The 21720-nt window shown below is 38.4% G+C and overlaps 3 protein-coding genes across 3 annotated transcripts; all 3 read right to left on the bottom strand.

Moving 5' to 3' along the window:
* Positions 1–63: 63 nt before the first annotated feature.
* rad51ap1 (RAD51 associated protein 1) lies at positions 64–3742 on the bottom strand. Its single transcript, XM_082168066.1, has 10 exons — positions 3410–3742; positions 3136–3179; positions 2924–3053; positions 2703–2809; positions 2531–2608; positions 2295–2366; positions 1996–2118; positions 1262–1429; positions 583–720; positions 64–473 (listed from the first exon to the last, which is right to left on the bottom strand). Exons 1-10 carry the CDS (start codon positions 3424–3426, stop codon positions 346–348), a joined length of 1005 nt encoding a protein of 334 aa, XP_082024192.1. The 5' UTR covers positions 3427–3742; the 3' UTR covers positions 64–345.
* A 1210-nt stretch (positions 3743–4952) lies between these two features.
* On the bottom strand, positions 4953–7170 carry fgf23 (fibroblast growth factor 23). The gene is made up of 3 exons (XM_082168073.1): positions 6894–7170; positions 6597–6700; positions 4953–5774 (listed from the first exon to the last, which is right to left on the bottom strand). The coding sequence occupies exons 1-3, from the start codon at positions 7132–7134 to the stop codon at positions 5343–5345; spliced, it is 777 nt and encodes a 258-aa protein (XP_082024199.1). The 5' UTR covers positions 7135–7170; the 3' UTR covers positions 4953–5342.
* Positions 7171–9055: 1885 nt separating this feature from the next.
* Positions 9056–19838, bottom strand: fgf6b (fibroblast growth factor 6b). The gene is made up of 3 exons (XM_082168083.1): positions 18437–19838; positions 17902–18005; positions 9056–16195 (listed from the first exon to the last, which is right to left on the bottom strand). The coding sequence occupies exons 1-3, from the start codon at positions 18783–18785 to the stop codon at positions 16019–16021; spliced, it is 630 nt and encodes a 209-aa protein (XP_082024209.1). The 5' UTR covers positions 18786–19838; the 3' UTR covers positions 9056–16018.
* Positions 19839–21720: the final 1882 nt, after the last annotated feature.

Below are 21720 nucleotides of genomic sequence, written 5' to 3' on the forward strand. Positions count from 1 at the left end.
ACATTAGTCCACTATTATATATATATCACTTCAGTGAGTGAATGAAAACGAGTGAGGTGCAAATTCAGATTTTAGCATATTACACAGTCTTTAATGTTTATCAAAAAGTGCATATTTACAGAGCTAAAACACACCACACAAAAGACATTTAAAAATATTACACTGATAAACAAAAAATAATTTATTCCCTACATATTACAGTAAGTAAGGGATGAAAGACCTTAAAATTCTGGACAAATTTCAGTACTTTGAAAATAGACTTCTTACCATTTTTTTTTTTTTTCTGCCATGGAAACCTAAAGATGTGCAGGTTCTCATTATATATTTTCTTTAAAACTAGTCTGTTTAGTTCACAGCAGCATTGTGGTGAAGGGGTTTGATTCGAGCCAGACGGGAAAGTCCTAAACGCAGCCCCTGTCCAGGAGACTTCATAGGTGCATTCTGAGACGCACCGGGACTCCGGCCAACCAGACCTGAAAATGGAGTTAGAATTTACAACAGGACCACAAATACAGCACTCTTTCAGTTTTTGGCAGTCAAAATTGACAACTTTGCATTGATGATTTCAGCCTGTAGTCTCACCAGGGGGATTCCACTTAGGCAATTTGCCCCCGGCAGGACTGGAGCAGAGAGCAGGTTTAGAGATAGGTGGAGTTTTTGGCGTGTTCTTCAGTCCAGACACAGGAGCAGCTGGACTCCGACAGATCGCTGGGCTGGGAGCTGTCAGAAAGAGAGAGATGTTATGTGGAATGTCTTGCATCGGACGGTAAAATGTAGGGTGTTCACAGCTTGGCAGGTTTGGTTCAATTAAAATGAACTCTGGTGCGATTGTTCTTTTAGTGCGGTTCATTTGAATGACTGTGAACGCTGCCGAACCCTGGTGCGCACCAGACAAGTGGACTGAGACCCATGAAAAGGTGGGTCTCGCTCCTCATCCAAACGAACTCTGGTACAGTACAGTTCGACAGAAATATAACCTGATGTCACAAGATGTGACCCCTAGAAAGGACAGAATACTCAAGCATACCTTTTTTTCTCATCATAATTTTGTATTTTTAAGTTCAGTGTTAAAAATGACCATAAGTTTTGTCACAAAATATACGTCATAAAAGCATTTTTGATGTTTTGTACCTTTAGTTTCGGTGTTAAAAATGACAGTGTGAACCAGGACTAAATGTATAATTTTCTCTTTTGGTCCAGACCAAAAGAACCAAGAGAAATTAACTACAAGTGTGAACACACTCTTAAGTAACAAAAGTACCTGAGGTTTTAGCTTTTGAGGCTTTCGTGGGCTTCTTGTCTTTCTTTTCCTTCACGGGAGGGGATGCCTTTTTTTCTGTCTTTAGTTTCACCACCTTTATCTTCTTCGCCGTGAATGTCTCGTCTTCACTTTCATCTTCTTCAGTGAAGTCTGCATCACTCTCCGAATCTGCAACCGGAACAACCATAAATAAATGCCCACATTTTGAATCAGTAGTATTAAATTTCATCATGAAAACACTGAAAACATATGCAGTAGAAGCCAGTCCAGGTCCATATGACTTTAAAAATTGTCTCTATTATGCTTTTTAACATGTTTAACTTTCTTTATGGTGTAATGTTGCTGTTTGAGCATGAAAAAGGTCACAATATTGCTCATTTAAATAATTCCTGCCCAAAGCATACGCAAAATAAAGGGACGAGGCCTGGTTCAGTTAGTTAGTAGTGTGTTTAAACTCGCAGTCAAGGAGTGTGACATTTTCCCAAAAACACTCGAAGTGGTTAACCAATCACAACACATTGGTTCAATCGACCAATCACAGCACATTGTGCTTTTCAGAAGGAGGGCTTCATAAAGACAGGAACTAGACAGAGTGTTACTGACAGACTGAAAAAAGAGGTGATACAACAATGTCAAACATGTGATTTTTTTTTTCAAGCATGAAAACATGCTCTATTAGACATAAATACATAATATGGCCTCATTAATTAAGATTGTGAAGGTCCTCAGATTACCTGGTGTGTTTTGCAGCTTGTAGTCCTCATCTCTGGTTTTCCCAGGTTTTCTCTGCTTTTCTGAGGCATCAGTCTGTTTGGAAACTTTGGGAGGGGAGGCATCCATGCTGATCAAATTCAGCCCTGAGAACAAAGACAATAATAAACACAGAGGCACACATTCATAGAAAATGTAACATTTGTTCTCTTTTTGTCAGCCCCAAAGATGCAGTTTTCTGACACACTGATTTTTACACTTTGAAATTTCAATTTTGTTAACATCAAAAGTTCATATCTGCATAATAACAAACCTGCATTACCTAAACTTCCACCATCAATGCAACAATTTGACAGCACAGGAGGAGAATGTGGATGGGGATGACTGTCACCTACTGTACAAAATCAAGCGCAGAGTTTTGTTTAGAGAATAGACAAAGGTTTTTGCATGGAAATGTCGAATCAAGCTGCATAAATATGTACAAATAATCATAAAAATATATAAGAGAAGAGATAATCAGTTTGTGACCAGTAAAAAGACAAAATTATTTGTTGTTACCTAAATGGCTGCCATCAGCACTGCAGTGTATCAGAACAGGTGGAGAACATTGAGCAGGGTGAGACACGTCACAATCATCTGCAGAACACAAGAAGACAATAAATAACAGTAAAATACAACTTTGCACTTCATGAATGAGGGAAATTAGTACTTAGACCAGCAGAATATTAACCTGTTTTGGTTGTAGGCTCTCCATCTTGTGTCCTTGGAGAGTTTAGCAATGACAATGTTAGAGCTGTCTCCAAATCTCTGTCATAAAGTTTATCATCCAGAGACATCCTGAAATAACACAACAGTAAAGGGTCAATGGAGTCATTACATACACTCAGTGGTACATTAATACTTTTCTGTGCGTGAAATGTGTTTTGAAAAGGCAAAAATGCTTTTTGTAACCTCTTGCTGCTTCCTGAGCTGGAGGGATCAACAACTTCATTTGGAGATGCACTTGTTGTCTTGTGGTTGCTCTCCGAAACAGCCGTTCGAGCTTTTTTGGGAGGAGGTTTCACACAGGTAAAGTCCTCATCTGTCACATAAATCATGTAAACATCTTTATAGGTTCTAAGTGATTTTAAAGTGATATCCTTAAAGCAAATCAGATGTCTCACCATCATCGTCTTGGAAGACTGCGTAGTTAACAGCTTTCCTACTTCTGATGACAGGTAGAAAACACAGTTTGCATCAAAGAGGACACTGACTTTCCAGATGTTTTAACTCACGGTGATTGATTATGAAAATATCAGGAAGTAAGTTAACAGGTAATTACGAAAAACAAAGACCAACAGCTGTCATACAGAAGCAGGCACGTATGGAAAGTGACAAGACAACACTAATCTAAAGCATGGATTAACTCATTAAACGTTATGTAACGTTAATACGCACCTGGAAGGTCTGTCCATTATTTAGTGCAAAAAGAGAGAATAAAATCGCACTTTATGCGCTATGAACACTGACACTACTGCCGTATTTTTCTACAACCTTTCGTGATATCTATTGCTCGAGTTAAAAATATAATGGGCACTTTTAGAAAGTCTGAATTTGTATCATTTTGTTTTGATGTGAGCTGAGGTAACTTACAGTCCCGCCTGAAAACAAACTACGGAAATCTATCTGAATATACGAATATGCAATTCACTATTATAAGCGTGTCTACCGTTGTGTTTCCAGTTTAACACAAAGTACGTGATTGAAATACAATAGTAGTTTTCAATTATTATATGGTCTTAAAACCTCAAAGAAACTTGTTTTAATTGGTACAAGCTTTGTGCGTTTTATAAAAATGTCGAATCTGCGGATACGATTCTAAGCGTGGACGCGGAGATCACGTCACACGGAAAAAAGATGGGTTTTTTTTCTATCTTTTGATTTTACTTATTTATTTTTGCTGTTTATCATAGTGTACCCCCTGGGTGTATTTCTAAATCTTAATAATAATAATAATAATAACTAATAACTAATAATAATAATTAGCTATGTATGTTAGATGGTAATAACCTGATTCTTTGCTTATTTAACAATATATAACGTTACATCCTCTCTTAGTAAAGGATTTCAAATCGTTTAGAATTACTTCACAGAATATAGGCTATTTTGGTAATAAATAAATAAATAAAAAGTTTGAGACTATTGCAATATTAGCCTAAAAGCAGATTTAGACTGAAACAATCATTAAGACCTCCTTTGAAATTTTACATCAGAAACTTCTCTTAAGTAAATTAAAAATGTACTACATATTTCGTATAAATTACGTAACTCAAATTACTTTTAGATTTTACATAAGAAACTGTAAAATGTCATTTTGTCATTAGGCTAGGCTATCAAACTTTTTTTCTTTTTTTTCTTTCTCCGTTCAAAACATACTGCTCTCAAATCAGCTGCAAAATCTAAATCGTCTTTCTAGTTGTAGAGCTTTAACATAAACAGGTCATAGTCTAACCTAAAGGTGGGCTCTCTGTAAGGCATTTCCTTCCAAAAATAACCAAAGTGCAGCCTTTGACATTGGAAACAAAACAGAATGTGGAAAGGTTTATTCTTGGAGACTCAGATTTCAGATTGATTCTGAGTGTTCATTATTCCCCTCTAATGACAGGATGTTAAACCAGATAGCTTTCCACTGAGGGACAAGTTCAATCAAACAAATCTCGCAATGACCAAAAGGTGATAAACACATGATATTTTTCCGAATAAACTTACTCACTTTTCTGCAAAGATTGTTTTTCTTTTTTCCCCATTCTTTTCATCTTTGAAAATGTCACACTTAGGCCTACTCTGTTTTTGTGTTTGCCTTTCATTGTGTTTATGTCATAGCTTACCGTTTAATTCTTATTAAAAGAATACAAAAAACGAACTTACTTTTTAGATTTACTGCAAGACGAACAAGACTCAAATAAATCACAGAACATATTTTCCTTAATCATGAAAAAACTTTTTATTTATTTAAAATGAGTAAAACGGATAGGTCTAAAACATTTCCCTGCACATATAACATTTAAAGCATCCATATAAATACCATAAATAAAACATATGTAATTAATTAAATAAATAAATACTTTCTTGGTAGACAATTGTTATCCACATGTGGTGTCCAGCACCAAAGACAAATTCATGGGGGCAGGTGAAAAAACAACAACGCAGGTTCTTCAGATTTGGTGGAATGCAGATATTAAACAGCCTAAAGAATCTGCAGATCTATGTGAATTTGATTTTTGATATATGTCCTTTAAAATATTTATTTATGACCATTGATGAAAATATTATGGAGTCATACTCTTACGTTGGCAGGTCCACAGTCACCTGCATGGAGGATGAAGATGGTCTATCCGACAATTGCTGAAATCCGGGGACTGCCGGGGCTTGAGTCGTGAAGAAGGTCCCAAGGGTCATCATCGGATGGGGAAACTAGGGTTTCTCTGGAGATGTTTTGTCCCTCCGATGGCTCAATGTCCAAGTCCCCATCGTCCTCTTGAGCAGCTCTGGAGTCTGACTCCTCTCCGTACCGGAGCGCGTTCAGGGGGTCTGACGGATTCACCTGACGGTTCCTCCGCTCCCGGTGCTGCAGGCGCTCCAGTGGGACAGTGTTCTTCTCTGATAAGAAGAGAGATGACTGAGGGAGGTTTTGTCCAGCTATGAACACCTGTTTTGCCCCATCCAGGTTAAGCAGTATGCCATGTTTGGTGGAGTAGTACACGTCACGATTGTTTTCCAAAAGTTTGTGGTGAAAAAGACAATCTTCTTTATTGCAGACCGTCTGAAGATATAAAAAAAATACCAATAGTAAAATAACGAATCCAAAGAAGGCAAAGTGTCACGGCTATTATTATGTACCAAAACGTAAGGCCCATTCAAACCAAGAACTATAAATATAACGATAACTATAACGATAACAATTGACCGTTGCCACATTTCCGGGTTTCTCACAAGCAGAAGTCATCATAGTTGGGTAAACTTCTATAGTGGTGAATGAGAGACTACATTAAATATATTTTTCATGTTCCCATTTGCTCAAATAACAAAAAAGAAAAACTGCACAATAGTGTTTCGCAACTTTCAAAAGAGGGGAAAAAAATAGAAAGAGATTGTTAACAGCAGTCGGAAGAGAGATGTCAATTTTACCGTCACTCCCACAGCTGCTCAAAAAGAAAGGCTATACCCTCAAAACTGTGTTAACTAGTTTTTTGTAATTTGATCCAAAGGTAATATAATATAATTTACAGTGTTAGAAATGTACATACATAAAATAAAAATGAAAATATAAAAAACTTTGCAGGATTTACGATGCTGATGATGACCGTAGGGGAAAATTTGTTCTGAAAGTGATTCCAACTATATCTTTTTTCTGTGCCATTATGGTTATAATTGTGGTGTGGACTTTTATAGGCTATTGGAACGACTTTTAGAACAATATCTTTATAGTTCTCATCCTTGGTGTGAACAGGCCTTATGGCTACTGTATTAATAATGATCTGTGTGTGTAATTTACATAAGATTAGACTATGCCTTACTTTATATACTTTTTTTTTTTTTTTTTTTTTACCTTTTTCAACTTTAATGCATTTGATTAAAAACTTACAGATGTAAAAAGGGTCCCTCCGGCATCCATGCACAAAAATCGGTTGCTTTTCACTCCAAATATTGCCAGACGGTCTCTGCTCTCTGCCTTCAATAAAATTACACCTGTTGAAATGCAGGATTAAAAGAAGATTAAACTGTGGAGATATAAAGGACAGTTTGATATGAGAAAAAAAAAAAGTTGTTTTATTTAATCATCTTTGCTCAGACTGGTGTAGTTTGACTTTTATTTTACTGGTATTAATATCGGTGGCATCATCTTTATGCTAATGAAAAACAGTAGGTATAGGCTACTCACTGTAAGACCCCCGGTTTGTAGTTTTGCGCACATGTCCGTTCGGGCTGATCTCCAAGTAGAAGTTGTTTAAGTCTGAAGTTGTCTGAAGGTGGATGAATCTCCGCGGGTTTCCCCAGTTGGAGCCCAGGAGAGGAGAAGGGTTGGGGGCAGCATCCGCAGGTCTGAAGCCCTGGAAAGCTGTGAACCACAGCGCAAGGACGGAAGAGTGCAGAATGTGCAGGTTGGAAAGTGCGCAACGCATCTTCACAGAGCGCAGAGTATCGATGCGTAAAACAAGTGTGCAGAGCTGAAGAGGTTGTGATGGGTAAAAGTTTCTGAGCGTGGCTATTTAAACGCATCCTGTGCCACTCCTCGCCACCATCCTTTACGCAACACTCGCCCCCAGAGCCAGAGGATGTGAGGGGGCGGCTTCAACATGTCCACCTTGTTATGAAGGTAATTGACATGCAAACCATAATTGGTTTGTCAATTTGCCACAAATTTGACGTTCTATGTGTCTTAACTCATGGGACACAAGGATACAAAGTCCCTCTCGGCTCATTTCAGTTGTTATTTTGCATGTGAGAATCATTTGGTGGCCTCCAAATGTTTCTCAAATGTTAAATAATATGTATAACTTTATGTAGGCTTACGTTTATTTATATAGGCTATTTAAGATTCTCTAACCTATTCATTGACTTCTCTGCACGATCAGTAGGCTGAACGGATATTTTTAAGTCGCTGTGGATAAAAGCGTCTGCTAAATGAATAAATGTAAAAATGTAATGTAAATGTAGTATGACCCCAATCTGAGCTTCCTCGTGTTGACCAGCAGAGGGACCTTGTGCTTCATTCACGAACAGGGACCGATTCAGATCGGCCAAACATACTGTGTATAATATAAAATTATATAATAATAATAATAATAATAATAATAATAATAGAATAAATATAAATTTTCATTATATAGCAACAGAAGTGTCCAAAATTGATGTCCGGCCTGAGAAAATTGAAATTGTGTTAATTGAACACATAATGTGTTAATTGATCAATGTGTTCATTGAAATGACATAAATTGGTCAAACAAAGAAATTAGGATGAGCACATGCAAAAACGAAATTGCCAACTACATATTATTAACTGATTATGTTGGGGTCAGTGTATGCTTTTTCCTGTGAGTTTTTTGTTTTTCTATGTAAAATAGTCAAATAAAACCTGTAGTTGAAGTTTGCCTTTTTTTTTTTTTTTTTGCCAAATAATTTTGTCAGATAAATACCTTAACCAAGTTTAGTGTTTTGTTCCTCCCTCATATTTAAAATATCCTCATATTTTGATGGTTTATTCAAAATTGTAGGGTCAATATAACTAATATCCCCTCCAGACATCACTTTTGGTCACTAGCCTATATAGTCTAATACTTAAACTTGTTTTTCTTTCTATTATTCTATATCATATTTTCATTCCTTAAATACTTTATTCTTTTTATATTTTATAATAATAACTTATATTTTTGAATTCCAAAATGGTAACCAGACAGGAACAATTTGTGAAGAAAATAAAGGCACTAGGCTTGGATAAGGCCAAATAATTACATCTAAAACAAGTAAACATTCCATACTAACATCCTCATTATATATATATAAACAGATTTACAGATAAATTGTATAACTCTCAAGCTTAAATCAGACAAAAATTCAAATAACCATGACAGGGAAGAAGTTTATGAATACTTGCGAGTAGTTTATTGAACTGTTTCATGTTGTATAAATGATCCTGTATGAGTGTGACATCCTGACAGCATGACTGGAGTGGCAATTATTTCTAGAAAAGAATCAGTTCTGACTGCTCACTGTACTTGCTACTTTGAGCATAATTAAAATGTGAAACAAATACACACACATATGAAAAAAAAGAAGGAAAAAAAAGAAAATAGTTTTATTGACATCTGGAACATGATTAAACTGCTGTGCACAGCACATACGTAGAAAAGTAAAGGAAAAAAAATATTTTTCAATAAATCTGTATTTATACATAGCATCAGCGCTTGTTTTTAGAAACACATGATTATGTCCTCAGTTTTCTGTCAAAAATCATTGCAAGAAATCTTAACTAAGGCAAGGGTGAGAGATGTCTTTACAAAGAGGAGCGGACAGAAACACAAAACAGCCACACAAAATCCTGGATTGTACTAATGTGTGTGTGTGTGTATATATATATATATATATATATATATATATATATATATATATATATTCCAAAAGAATATCTATAAGTCAAAACCTGCTAAGGGGTAATAATGGCACAAGTAATTTTTCACTAATATTTACAACAGGATCTGCATTTTCATGGGTTTAAATAAAATATTTTAGTTACAGGAGACAATAAAAATTACTTTGTGCATCAAAACCACTCCTTTCCTGGTTAAAAAAGAAAAAAAAGAACTTGGTTTTCAAAAGTCAATGAATTTGCGACAGCTGAAAGTAACATTTTGGACAAGCCAAACATGTCTGTCTCTGAGTTACGAAATAAACGTCATTCAGTAAAATAAGTATATCGAACACAAAAAGCATTTTGAACGTCTCCAGCACGTTTTATAATTACCCAAACACCCCTCATGCACATTATCACGTCCGTCAAAAACTTAGGCTGGCTGTCGGTTGGAATATTCTAACTAAAATTGGACATAACACACTCATGGGCATCAATCACTTCACTGAATAAATAATTATGAGCTACAATTCATCTGTTTTCAAATCCACATCATTTGAATATCACAACATCGATGTCTGTCAAAAAATAATGTGCACAATACACTGTAGTATTTACTAGGAGTAGAGGTCCAGAGTCACGCATTTCCTGCAAAACCCACGCTACCGGTTGTTTTGACTACGTCATCGCTGTCCGAGAAGAAGGAGAAAATGACGGCATAAGCGGCTTCAACATGCTGTCTGTCAAAGACAATAACGTACATAATACATTACGCATGTGAGTATAAATTTGTTCTTCCCTCACTGAAATTGAATCGGAATGATCAGCGAACGGAGTGAAATACTTCACACTGCATGCTAAAGAGAATAAACGCCAATCCAATTGAAAAACTTCACCCAGGTTAGTGAACATTGTTCAAGGTTAGTTCCTGACGGAAACAGGAAGTTGTACGTTATATTTTGACGGACATTTTTTAATGCACAAACTAGCTTTCTGATTCTGACATTACTGATTTTAATATTTTCAATAATTTTCTACTCTTGACTTCTTGACCTTTTTTTTTCATAAATTTGGCAATAGATGAACTGTATATTATAAACTTAACAGGTGATTTTTATAAAATGTAGTTTGATCACTATCTTCTCAGTTGAATTATCAAAGTTTGATACAATTTTGTTTAATTTTCCAATAAAATATACATTTTTACATGAATTGTTACATTTAATTATCCCATAGCAGATTTTGACTCACATCCTTTCTTATTTTCCTTTATCTAATTTGTCTGTTTACCCTTTAACAAATTGAAGTAGCTTATGTATTGAAGTAGCCTATGTAATGTGCTAGTGACAAAAAAAGATTCTAGAAATCCAGAAATCACTCTAAATGATTAATGACCCCCCTCAGACAACGGGGTCTATCCTCTCACTGTAACAGGATCAGCCACACAAAAGCCATTTCAAAACAAAAACACTGCAAAGCCAAGAACTGGCATCCCATTCTAATGCCCAGTGCTTCCCGAAAGCCTCCCTCCATATGTGAGGAGGATTCAGACGGTGACAGCTTGCAGTCATTCATGCACATACGTTTTTCTCATGAGCGTTAAGAGTCCAGCGTCTACCAGGAAACTGGTGTCTATATTCTATGCCCAATAAACATTTTTACAGCTGTTGCTATAAATCCAAGCGACATACATCAGCAGATGAGAAGGCTCCGATTCCCAAATGTTCACGCACATCGCTCATTCTTCAGTCTTAGAAAAAAAGGTTCAGTGGGGTTCTATATAAAACCCTAGGGTTCTTGACTCAATTTTAAAGCCAAAAAAGTTCTATATAAGGAGAAATGTCTTAAATGATTGCATAATACTTTTCATAATTAATGTGTTATTTTAATATTTTTCTAGTGATAAAGTATGTTTAAAATCTGTTTCATTTAAAAAAAAAAAAAAAACATTTGAAAATGAATTAAAACATTCATAAAATAATCCATGATGGAACCCCTAAAAGGTTCTATAAGCGCTTACAGAATCATTTAAGGTTCTATATAGAACCTTTTCTTCTAAGAGTGTGGTGTTGTCACAATCAGGACACAAATTAAAGAAACACTCCCTGATTTCACTCCCCAATTCTTAACGCTTCATTAGTGCTCAAGATATTACAACACATTCAGAAGACATACTGTATTAAAATAGATTTATAGGTTGACCATGCAGTATAGTTTGCTAAACCGATTAATCCTTGATCTTTATTGAATCAATTAATCTTAAAATAAGGTTCTAATGAAGCCAAAATGTTAGCTTATCCACTGACATCATTAAATGTGTACGAAAAGCTATTGAATAGTGACATTTATGTCTTATAAATGTGTTTTATTGTTTTTGTACGTGTACAAGTTTCACTGGGACTCACAGTGATTTGAATTCCGAGGCACATCAGCTAAATACAGTCCTCAATGGCACAGCAGAAAAAACTGAAGAAATTTGCTAATGTACAAGTAATGACTGAATGCCTTGAACATATTTTAACAGATGAGACCACAGAACAAGCAGCGTGGCATAGGCAAGAAATTATTAGGCATTTTTGTCTCCCTAAAGTATTGCGTCAGTCCTGCAGAGGTCTGTCCTGATATATTCACTGTGCTAGAGGAAGGAGCCAGTTACATTTTTAAAGTGCCCCATTATGCTTTTGTTTTTAATATTACCTTTTATGCAGTGTATAATATAGCTGTTTGTTAATGTAAAGGGTCTGCAAAGTTTTAACGATTACAGTGCATGACAAATAAAGTTATTGTCTCCCAAAAGAAAGAATCGATTCTGAACTGCATGAAACAAGTCGTCAGTAATTCGTTGTTACATATGTAACAAATTTGCATAATGCCAGCCTATGGTCATCATTGGCTGCCTGTGAACGACATCTACACTGACCTGCCCTAAAACACTGCTATATGTAGCTGAGACTGGAGTTTGGTTTGTTTTGTCGACATGTCGAGAAGATGATGTTTTTTGTGTTGTGAAAGCAAATCCACTTTGCATAAACTTCCAAAGGATGAGGACTTAGGCTCGAATTTATACAGTAAAACCGACGCCATCGTTACTGTATGTTTCACTGTGCATCAATTGCTGAGGAAGCCTCCGGAGATGAATTTCAGATATAGTAATGGGCTTTTAGTTTCCGACACATGCTGTAAGCAGTGGACCAATCACAACAGACTGGGCTGTCTGACCAATCAGAGCAGAAGAGACCAATAACAACAGACTGGGCCGTCTGACCAATCAGAGTAGAGTAGACTTATAACAACAGACTGGGCTGTCTGACCAATCAGAGTAGAGTAGACTAATCACAACAGACTGCCGTCTGACCAATCAGAGCAGAGTAGACCAATCATAACAGACTGGGTAAGCCTCAGAGCAGATCAGAGCAATCAGAGCAGAGCAGGCTCTCGGAAAGGAGGGGTTTAGAGAGAATGAATCTTCGAATTAACCGTTTTGATACTGTGGGAAATGAGGTGATGCTGTAATGTATATAATGAGAAAATTAAAGTGTTTTTTTTTTTTACCTTGGATGCATGTAAACTTATTGCAGGAATCACCAAAAAACAAAATTAGGAACCTTTAAAATCGCATATGGGGCACTTTAATAACCCAATAAGGTCATATCAGTAATGGATCACTAATAGAGATTGTGTTGGATTTGGCTGATTCGTGGTGATCTGAAAAGTTTGACATTGAGATAAAATCACAAAGCATGTCTTCAGATGCTTAAAAGTAAACATGAACCTATTTTACTTCTGTAATGTGATGAATTTCTGAGTGAATATTTGGAATAATGTAGACCAATAATTCGTGCACAGACCAGGAACGGGCATGGAAAAAGAAAATATGGAGAGTTTTGAGGAGCAGGAAAGAACTCAGGATATGTCGGCGTCAATAGCCTCGTGCCGAAATATACTGTGCTTCGGGAGACCCGAGTTTGAGTCCCGGCTCGCGGACCTTTCCTGATCCCTTCCCCCTTAATCTCACCCACTTCGCTTCCGGTCTACACATGTCCTATCATAATAAAAAGACAAAAACAGCAAAAAACATTCTTAAAAAAAGAAAGAAATCAGGATCCAAATAAATGCTATCACACAATAAGGGACTTGTATTAAGTGATATTGGAATAATGAGAAAAGGAAACGAGACCTTGGTCGGGCATTTTCGACCGGTTCAACTCTTGTGCATAGCTACGACCTTGGACTAAAGTTGGATGGAAAACCGGAAAGAACCCTTGTGCTACAGGAATCTCAAGGCTCCTGGGCACCGTGGCTTTTACAAGACTGTCTATGTGCGAGAGGGACGTCAACAGCGGGGCCTCTGCTCAGGTATTCCACCCCCACCCACGAGGACCCACATACTTCAAACAGATTGAACAAACAACCAGGCCATGGTGTCCCATAAGTCTTTCTAAAATAGTGTCATTCCTTTTGATTTCCCTTTAAGGCAAGACAGCCAAGGTGAATAGGGAAAAAATAACTAATAGATTTCACCATACTTCCCAAGCTAGTGACATTAAGAACTGCAAAAAAAACCTGGATTAAGCCAGGTTCAAAATTCTTGTTTCATTTTGTTGACGTATTAGAGTTAAAGGTTTTTACAGAGGGGATTTTGTATATCTTTTTTTATAAAAAAAATATTTTCACCATGTTTTTATGAATAAAATCAGGCAAATTATATATGACCAAAACCCATTGTAAAAACCTTCAGAATACAGCTAGGAATAAAACTGTAAAGTTAAGCCCAAAGTATACTTCCTTTTTGTTTATGGCAAGCCGTTTTAGCTTAATATGTTCCCAGCGTTACTCATCATAAAGTAAAAATGTAATTACGACGAGTTGCTGGGAACATTTTAAGCTAAAAATGTATCTTTTTTTACGCGAGGCGCAAATTTCGTCACCACAATAGTAAGCATTCTGCCCGACTTTTGTAACCAGTTGCACATGCGCATTGAATTTGTTTTGCACTAATCAGTTGTCCCAAAAGGTGGCAACACTGGCCCGGCCGTTGTTTCACAGTAGAACACTAAACTAAAGAGACAAAACAACAACAACAACAAAATACCAGACTGGAGAACAAATTCTGGAGAAAAAAATAGCACAGACACTGGACAAAGATGAAACTTTCTAGAGCGCACGTGTCGACCGCCTGCGTTCGTGCAGTATACTTTGGGCTTTAAAGTGCTGCTGAAGTGGAGAAAAACCTCACAGCCTTTAAATATGTCTGTCCACTAGCAATAGTAAAAAAAATTATTGTAATTGAAATCTACAGGCGCAAATAGATCAAGTGTAAAAAAAAAAAAACCCGCTTAAACGTCTATTTTAGATGCAAAACAACACAGTATGGAAAGCCAAATAGCCCAGAATCTCAAAATTGACCAGTGAAAAAACAATGTTGTTTCTTGAGTGTCTTGCCTTAACGATGGGGCAACATTTGGTGACAGAAACTGATGCAAACAAAGGCGGGCGAACCAAAATCATAAAAAAACAGTGAGCGTCCCTCAGTTTGGATGCCACAGCGTCTACCCTGTAATTACATTTGCATAGAGCAGCAGCAACGGGTGCCACTGCAGTGCCTCTGCAGCAACAGGAAAGAGTCCAGGCTCCACTGCCCTCCTCTACCAGGATTCACACACACGCACAAACAGGCATCCACATGGACAGGTGCGCACACACATACACTCACACCAGAAGCAAAAATAAATAAATATATACTGCACGTATTCCCTTGAATCAGATACCATCATTGATGGCAGTGTGCCTTTAGCAACAAGCGACAAAAGCTCAGGGCTACTGGCTTCTTCAGTGCACAGTCAGTATTTACAGTATTTTCATTGGTTTAGAAGACGTTCTCATTCACAGCAATGCTTAAAGCTTATTTTCAAGTGCTCCTTTTGTTCAGGCAAACCTGTGATAAGCAATAGTATAATTGAACCAGCCATTTTCAGTGTGCGCTTGCATCAGTTCCCCTGTAGATTTCACATTTTTTCGCGTTGTTTTTTCCCCGTTTTCTTTATAAAAAAGTTTCAATTGCAAAAACATAAGAAATTCTAGACCAAATAAAAGGTACAGCCTCAAAGCTCCAACAGGGGTTCTGCTAGAAAAGATCATGTTTAGTCGACAGCAGACGATGCTGATCGCAGCCTCTTCATGAGTCACTCTCGCACCTCATACGACGTTCTCTGATTAGAGAAAGGTAAAATAAAGCAGAGATGCACACCCCTCCCCCTCGCCCCTCTTCGGGGCCTTTGTGGGAGAGTCCCCGCGGGGCCCTGGCTAACATATCAGCCCTATTTCTGACGCCCCGGGGCGTTCAGAGCATGCATGTTAAAGGGGCGGTGTGCGGGAATGCCAAGGCACCTCAGCGCAACATGCAGCAAGAGAGATCTGCTTTCTTTTAAGTGCTCACACAACCCTACAGCATGAGGAAAAACAACAAAATAACTGTCAAAGATACAAAAAAAGGACTCGTTATGCTTGTGTCGGCTCAGACAGAACTAAAAATAAACAAGCGTTCGTCTCTGCGTAACTTCATGCATCCATTTAAACCATCTAGGTAGCTCTTTGAGGTAATAAGCCGAGAACTGTAAAAAGCAGAGGAGGACTTCCATCATCCAGCCCAGAGTCTGTTCAATTCTTGGCAAGCACCTGACTAGAGAAAGGAAGGCTGGGGAGCCTCCACATCCATAGTCAATATATATGTTTGTATATATATAAATAAAAGAAAGAAGCAGCGACGGATAGCATATTCAGAGATTCTAATAAAAAGCTGGCCTATCCAAATATACATATAAAAAAAAGAATAAGTACTATTTTGGTGATATTCTTGCAGTTCCTTGTAATGTTCGTGTGTCAGTTTTCAGATCTCTCGGGGAGACCAGTGCAAATGAAGAACTATTGCAAGAGTCTGCTCATATTCGAGGGAGGAAGTGGGTGACCGTCATGGCGGTGGTGGCCTTGTTGCCTCGCTTCACTCGGCCGTGTTTGCTGAGAGCGACATAGAATCCCTTGTAAATGGAGGACTCGTAGGCATTGTAGTTATTTGGCAGCAGGGTCTCTTTGAACTTGCATTCATCTTTAAAGGTAGCCTGAAAGGAGGACAAGAGAAGGGATGTTAATGCCAGCATTCGGTCAGATGCAAATTTTTTGACAATAGTGCAAACAAAATTAATGAAAACAAATGAAAAACTTAGTGAACACATCGAGTGGTTTAGTCCAAATTTTCTGAAGAGACTCGGCCGCTTTATATGATGAACAGATTGAATTGAAGCTTTTATACACATATAAACATTTATCAACACACACATCATTTGTGGTAAACAGAAGCTCAAGCATGTTTGCTAGACGTGCAAAAACCAATTACGTTCATTCTCGTGTTATGCAGCACGTTTGTTTTCACAGCATGTCAAGCATGTTTGGTTGAGCTTCTGTTTATGTTCACTGATCAATGTTTATATGTGAATAAAAGCCTAAATTGAATATGTTCATCATATAAAGCAATCGTGTCTCTTCAGAAAATTTTGACTAAACCGATCGATTCATTTGGATTAGTTTTATGATCTCTTTTTGAACTTTTTTAAGCGTCAAATTGGTAGTTGCGTAGCTGTCAATTGAGGGACTCATATTTCATCAAAAAGATCATCGTTTGTGTTCGGAAGATGAACAACAGTCTTACGAGTTTGGAAAGACATAAAGGTGAGTAATTCATTTGTTACCTTAGCAATGAACTGAAACGAGTTTAATTAGATCTGCAAGTACAAGTAGATCTAACCTCTTGAAATGGACAACATAATGAGAAAATGCACACAAATGCAAAGAAACTTTAAGGTGAGTCTGGTTCCATTAACCTGAAGAATAACCTCATACACTAATCCCAAACAGGTCTTTTAAGTAAAACTCACTTTAATTATTTTACTGATGACTGCTGGGCCGGCCTGTGGAACAGTCTACTTTATCTCTGCTTCTCGAGGAGATGCTCTTGAAACACTCAGCAGTTTTTGGACAGAGCTGTCATGTGCTTATGGGGCCCAAAGGACCAGTGTTGCACTGCGCTTGTCACACATATACCAAACTTCAGCTAAGTGTAATATTTTCTTTTCAAACCTGCATGGGACACACTTTATACTACATGTAAAGAATTAAATGCACATGAATAATAATCACTACTACTACTATTAACAATTCAAAACAACAACAATGTGTAAATGCAAGCAGCTCCACAACGTATTTTAATTTACACACACATTTTTTTTGTGTAGTTATTGAGGGTTCTTGGACAGTACATGAACTATAGATGAAAACTGCAATTAGGCTTACACATTAGCCTACATGTCTGACTACTCTATAACCTATATCTACCAATATTACAACTACCAGCGAATAAAAAGGAATGAGGCGTTTGTTTATAGACTTAATGCAAGTAATTATTACAAACCTTTTGATAGTGCTTGCAAGCTGCTTTGGCGCTGTGCCTGGATCTAATGCACCCTGGAATTCCTTTAATAATAATTTGCAAAAGCCGTGCAGCAGTTGCAAACGTCAACAAAGAGCACATTATATTTATAATGCATGAAAAATTGAATGCAGCACGCACGCCGTAAACACTATTATTAGTCGGGTACGAGCCCCCCTCGCACGAGCCAAATGCCTGGATCATCAATTCTACTTGAAAACGCACAATGGAAGCATCACCTGTTTAACACACGCACACACACACACTCGATGTCTTCGGGGATGCAAAGCCTCGTTGTATTGGCAGCAGGCAGAATGAAGGGAAACAGTTGCGCACACCTACCGTTCCGTACAACCTTCCTCTGCTATTCATTGCGACAAACAGCTTGCTTTTCACTCCGTACAGGCTAACCACTCCTCTGGCCACAGTGGAGATCTCTATGAGACCTGATCAAACAGAACAAGCATGTTACACACAATAAAGCGGCTCCACGTGACTCAGAACAACAAGGCATGCGGTGGGTGGAACCTCTGCAGGTGCCAATTGTGGATGCGCAAATGGCCTCTCGCGCCACTGGGCTACTACATTACTACATTATTGCCAAAATATGAACATCCCTCACACTTTGAGTGCATGTTCTAAGCGCTTCTGGGCCGCTCAAGGAGCCGGTGTAAAAATAAGTTGGCATCTATATCCGTCCCAGCATTCATGTCATGTTTAAGCCCGCGCAGATATTTAGCACTAATGGATACGGTGTGTTTTAATAGATTTGTCTTCGCCTCCAAAGACAGCGGACTGTGCAAGCACACTGCAAGTGTCGCCTATAAAGAATACGGAGCTCTGCGCAATTAATTATTGCATTATTCCATGAACTCACTGTACTGGTTCTCATTATGTACACCGTTTATCTTGCCGTCTGGGAGGACCTGAAGATGAAACCCGATGCCTACATTGCAGTACAGCCTCCGCACTCTTTTGATGCCCAGCAAATAGTCATTCTCCCAGTTTGGCTCCGGTCTCTCTCCAGAGATCCCCAGCACGGAGCGGGAGAACAGGCTCTCCCATCGCTTCTCCAATAAAGTTGTCCTATTAGTCCAACTCGGAAGCGGACTGGAGGACACAATCCCAACTAGGAGCAATCCCAAGAGCAGAACGGCAGTCCTTGGCCAGTGTTGCGCGTTGGCCTCGCAGGACATACTGATGAGGAACCTTTGCGCAATGGCCATCGGGTTTACCTTCGGGGCACGTGGTCAAAATTAATGGCACTAAAAATACCCCTCTTCTAGTTTTTCTTCCCTCGGCATGGTGGTGCAGGCTTAATTTAGCGAGGCAGGTCAGGACTTCGGGCATGCGACGGTGGCCCGAGATGAGAGCAGCAGAAGAACGGGCAGAGAGCGCAGAGACACAACTTGTGGTGGAGAAGGTGGTGATGATCATGTTTTGCAACTCCGAAGCCTCGTGTCGTGGAGAATGCCACTCACCAAAATCCCTATCTCACCTCAGAATCCACCCTCATCCTTACATGACATCATATTAGGGGAGGGGAGGCAGAAGAGAGAGAGAGAAAGAGAGAAAGTTGCAAGCGGCGAGAAGAACTGGCCGGTCTGATGATGATGGGACGCTGCTGTCACTCCACGTGTGAAATGGGGGTCGCATGCTGAGCCTTATTGGACGGCTTGTGCGCGATCATGGGATGCGATGGGCACTCTGGCAGCGCCCAAATCGGGACGGTGGTCATATGTCTGACAGCCCTGCTTCCTTATTTAGAAGGATGGTGTAAAAACAGTCCACTTGTCATCGGAGAGCAATGGCACCCCTGTCTGTCACATCCCAGGCTGTTTGTGCAGGAAGTTTACACAACGACCCAATTCCACAATATTGCGCTCCCACAATGCGTGCCGATCATATAACGTCCCCCGTCTCGTGCAGCGTGATGTTTTTATTTTCCGGGTGGCTGCCTGTCTCTTGATGTCACGGTGATGATGCTGAGAAAACGCACCTTCAAGAATGTTCGGACCGCGCGCAATGTCCGGACGTCAGCAGATGCTGCGCTTCGCTACGCGGCTACCCAGGTGCGCATAGAGTACAGCGAACGCGGGCTGGATGACGTTTGGGGAGGCGCTGTTGTTGGCAGTGTGAAAAGCGCCAATCACATTATTTGAGCAGGTGCTCAAATCTTCTCTGGAATGTCGAACAAAAATTAATAATTACTCCGAAATCAACAAATATCAGGAGCATAGAATTATGCAACTAAAATACGTACATTCTAAATAATAGCAAACCACAACTATTAAGTCAGTTTTTGTTTTATATTGTCCCACTAGGGTCATTTATAGGTCTAAAATATCGTTGTGGTTTGCTATTGGTCGATCTCATGTGAGTGACAGGTTGTCAAGAGGGATGGGAAGTTATTTTGATTAAAATGAGGGCACATGAATAATAATAAAAAAGATGTGCACGGATAAATCTTTTACAATAAACACTGCATATTCCATAAAAAAACAAAAACAATGGTCAGTTTTGATTTCATGGTGACCTTAATAGAATCCTTTAAGATTGACAGCTGTCATTCAGCAGAGCAGGTTAATTGCTCTAAGAAGAACTGCAGTGTGTAGCAATAAAATGTAAAGTCATGACTTGAACATTTGTCGCTGAGTAGTCATCAGCTGTCACGCATCTTGCTGAACAGTGACAGTCTAATTAGCAAAGAATTCTAAAATCAGCTAAATAACTTGAACCCTTCTGACTCCTTCCACACCAACATGAGCAGACCAGCATTCAATGTTACAATAATCAGCATCAGTGATGTCATTGCAGGGCCTTAACGTCTATATGCATGTAACAGTGTAAAAACAAGTAGATTTTTCCAGGAACACAATCATATGGCTCTTTTAATATCCCATATAAATCTGGTTGCATTGCATTAAAGCTGATGCACTGCACAGCAAACCAACCCCGTGGCATAATTCATATGATTTCCACACGTCCATGTTGATAACAGAGCAAAACTAAGATCAAAGCAGAAACGTGTGAGAGTTTCTGCATTCAGCTGTCATTACCTCTCAAGTTCAGACAGATTGCGCCGCACCCAATCATCTGCTGCACATCTCTTCAGTTTACCTGAGATAGGATTCAACAGCCTGTGACTCACTCAATCATTTCTCTGAGGAAAAAGCAGAAGCTTTGATTAATAAATTACTTCCAACAGCTTCTAATGGTGTATGTGAATATGTATATCACATGTTCAGAACTTGATTTTTTTAAGGTTAGAGGCAGAACATAGCAGTAGCACACACACACATACACACACAAACACTATCGAATATAGAATATAATTGTTTTGAAGAATAGTAATTCCACAGGGCTTTGTGCAAGGCGGGGTGGTCACAAACGCGGTAACTGGATATACTGTGGTTTCAAACCCTTTCAATTCGATTTTTATTAACATGGGTTTAGGTGGTATTGAAATGACAGCTGAGGAGAGCCACTGAAATCCAGGAGAGAATTACTCAAGCATGACATCAGGAGCATCAGCGGACGTTTAACATTTAACACGCCGCCCAAATGGCATTCTCTTCAGCAGCATATGCTCCACTTTAACATGTATTCATCCAGCCATTCATTAACAACAAGCTGTGAGCTCAGGGACTAGAACAATCTGCATGATGGCACTCTGCTGAAAGTAAAGCTGGCAGTCTGTAAAAGTGTCCAGTGGAATGGCAGAGATGGATATGAGTCAGGCCTGTGATCTTGCTGACACAGCTGATCAATAATTCAACATTGAAAAGTGGCACGAACGCCTTCAGTTCACCTTTTATTTTTCTTAAAAAGCACAAAAAAGGCGCTCAGAAACCAAGACTAGTGTGAAATAATGGATTTTATTACAAATGGTTGATTTCACAAATATATAAAAATTGGCAGCTACAATACAAATGCTACAAGGTATTGGGGTGAAAATACAATAAGTGTATATGTATATGTGTGTATATATATATATATATATATATATATATATATATATATATATATATATATATATATATATATATATATATATATACACACACACACACACACACACCTGAAAAATATATATATCACACTCACACTATTCAAAATTTGTGATCGGTAAGATTTTTTGAAAGGAATCAACTATTTTAT

Source organism: Leuciscus leuciscus (assembly GCF_965113295.1).
Source record: "Leuciscus leuciscus genome assembly, chromosome: 4".
NCBI lineage: Eukaryota > Metazoa > Chordata > Actinopteri > Cypriniformes > Leuciscidae > Leuciscus > Leuciscus leuciscus.

Excerpts from the sequence above, each read along its gene's own strand:
- fgf6b (XM_082168083.1), bottom strand. The coding sequence starts at position 18,785 with ATGGCCATTGCGCAAAGGTTCCTCATCAGTATGTCCTGCGAGGCCAAC. Across the intron at positions 18,006-18,436 it reads ACATAATGAGAACCAGTACA|GTCTCATAGAGATCTCCACT; the intron begins GTGAGTTCATGG and ends CTGTTTGATCAG. Across the intron at positions 16,196-17,901 it reads GAGGAAGGTTGTACGGAACG|GCTACCTTTAAAGATGAATG; the intron begins GTAGGTGTGCGC and ends TCCTCCTTTCAG.
- fgf23 (XM_082168073.1), bottom strand. The coding sequence starts at position 7,134 with ATGCGTTGCGCACTTTCCAACCTGCACATTCTGCACTCTTCCGTCCTT. Across the intron at positions 6,701-6,893 it reads TACAAACCGGGGGTCTTACA|GTGTAATTTTATTGAAGGCA; the intron begins GTGAGTAGCCTA and ends GCATTTCAACAG. Across the intron at positions 5,775-6,596 it reads GAGGGACCCTTTTTACATCT|ACGGTCTGCAATAAAGAAGA; the intron begins GTAAGTTTTTAA and ends TTATATCTTCAG.
- rad51ap1 (XM_082168066.1), bottom strand. Across the intron at positions 2,810-2,923 it reads AGCTCAGGAAGCAGCAAGAG|GATGTCTCTGGATGATAAAC; the intron begins GTTACAAAAAGC and ends GTGTTATTTCAG. Across the intron at positions 2,119-2,294 it reads CATTGATGGTGGAAGTTTAG|GGCTGAATTTGATCAGCATG; the intron begins GTAATGCAGGTT and ends CTTTGTTCTCAG.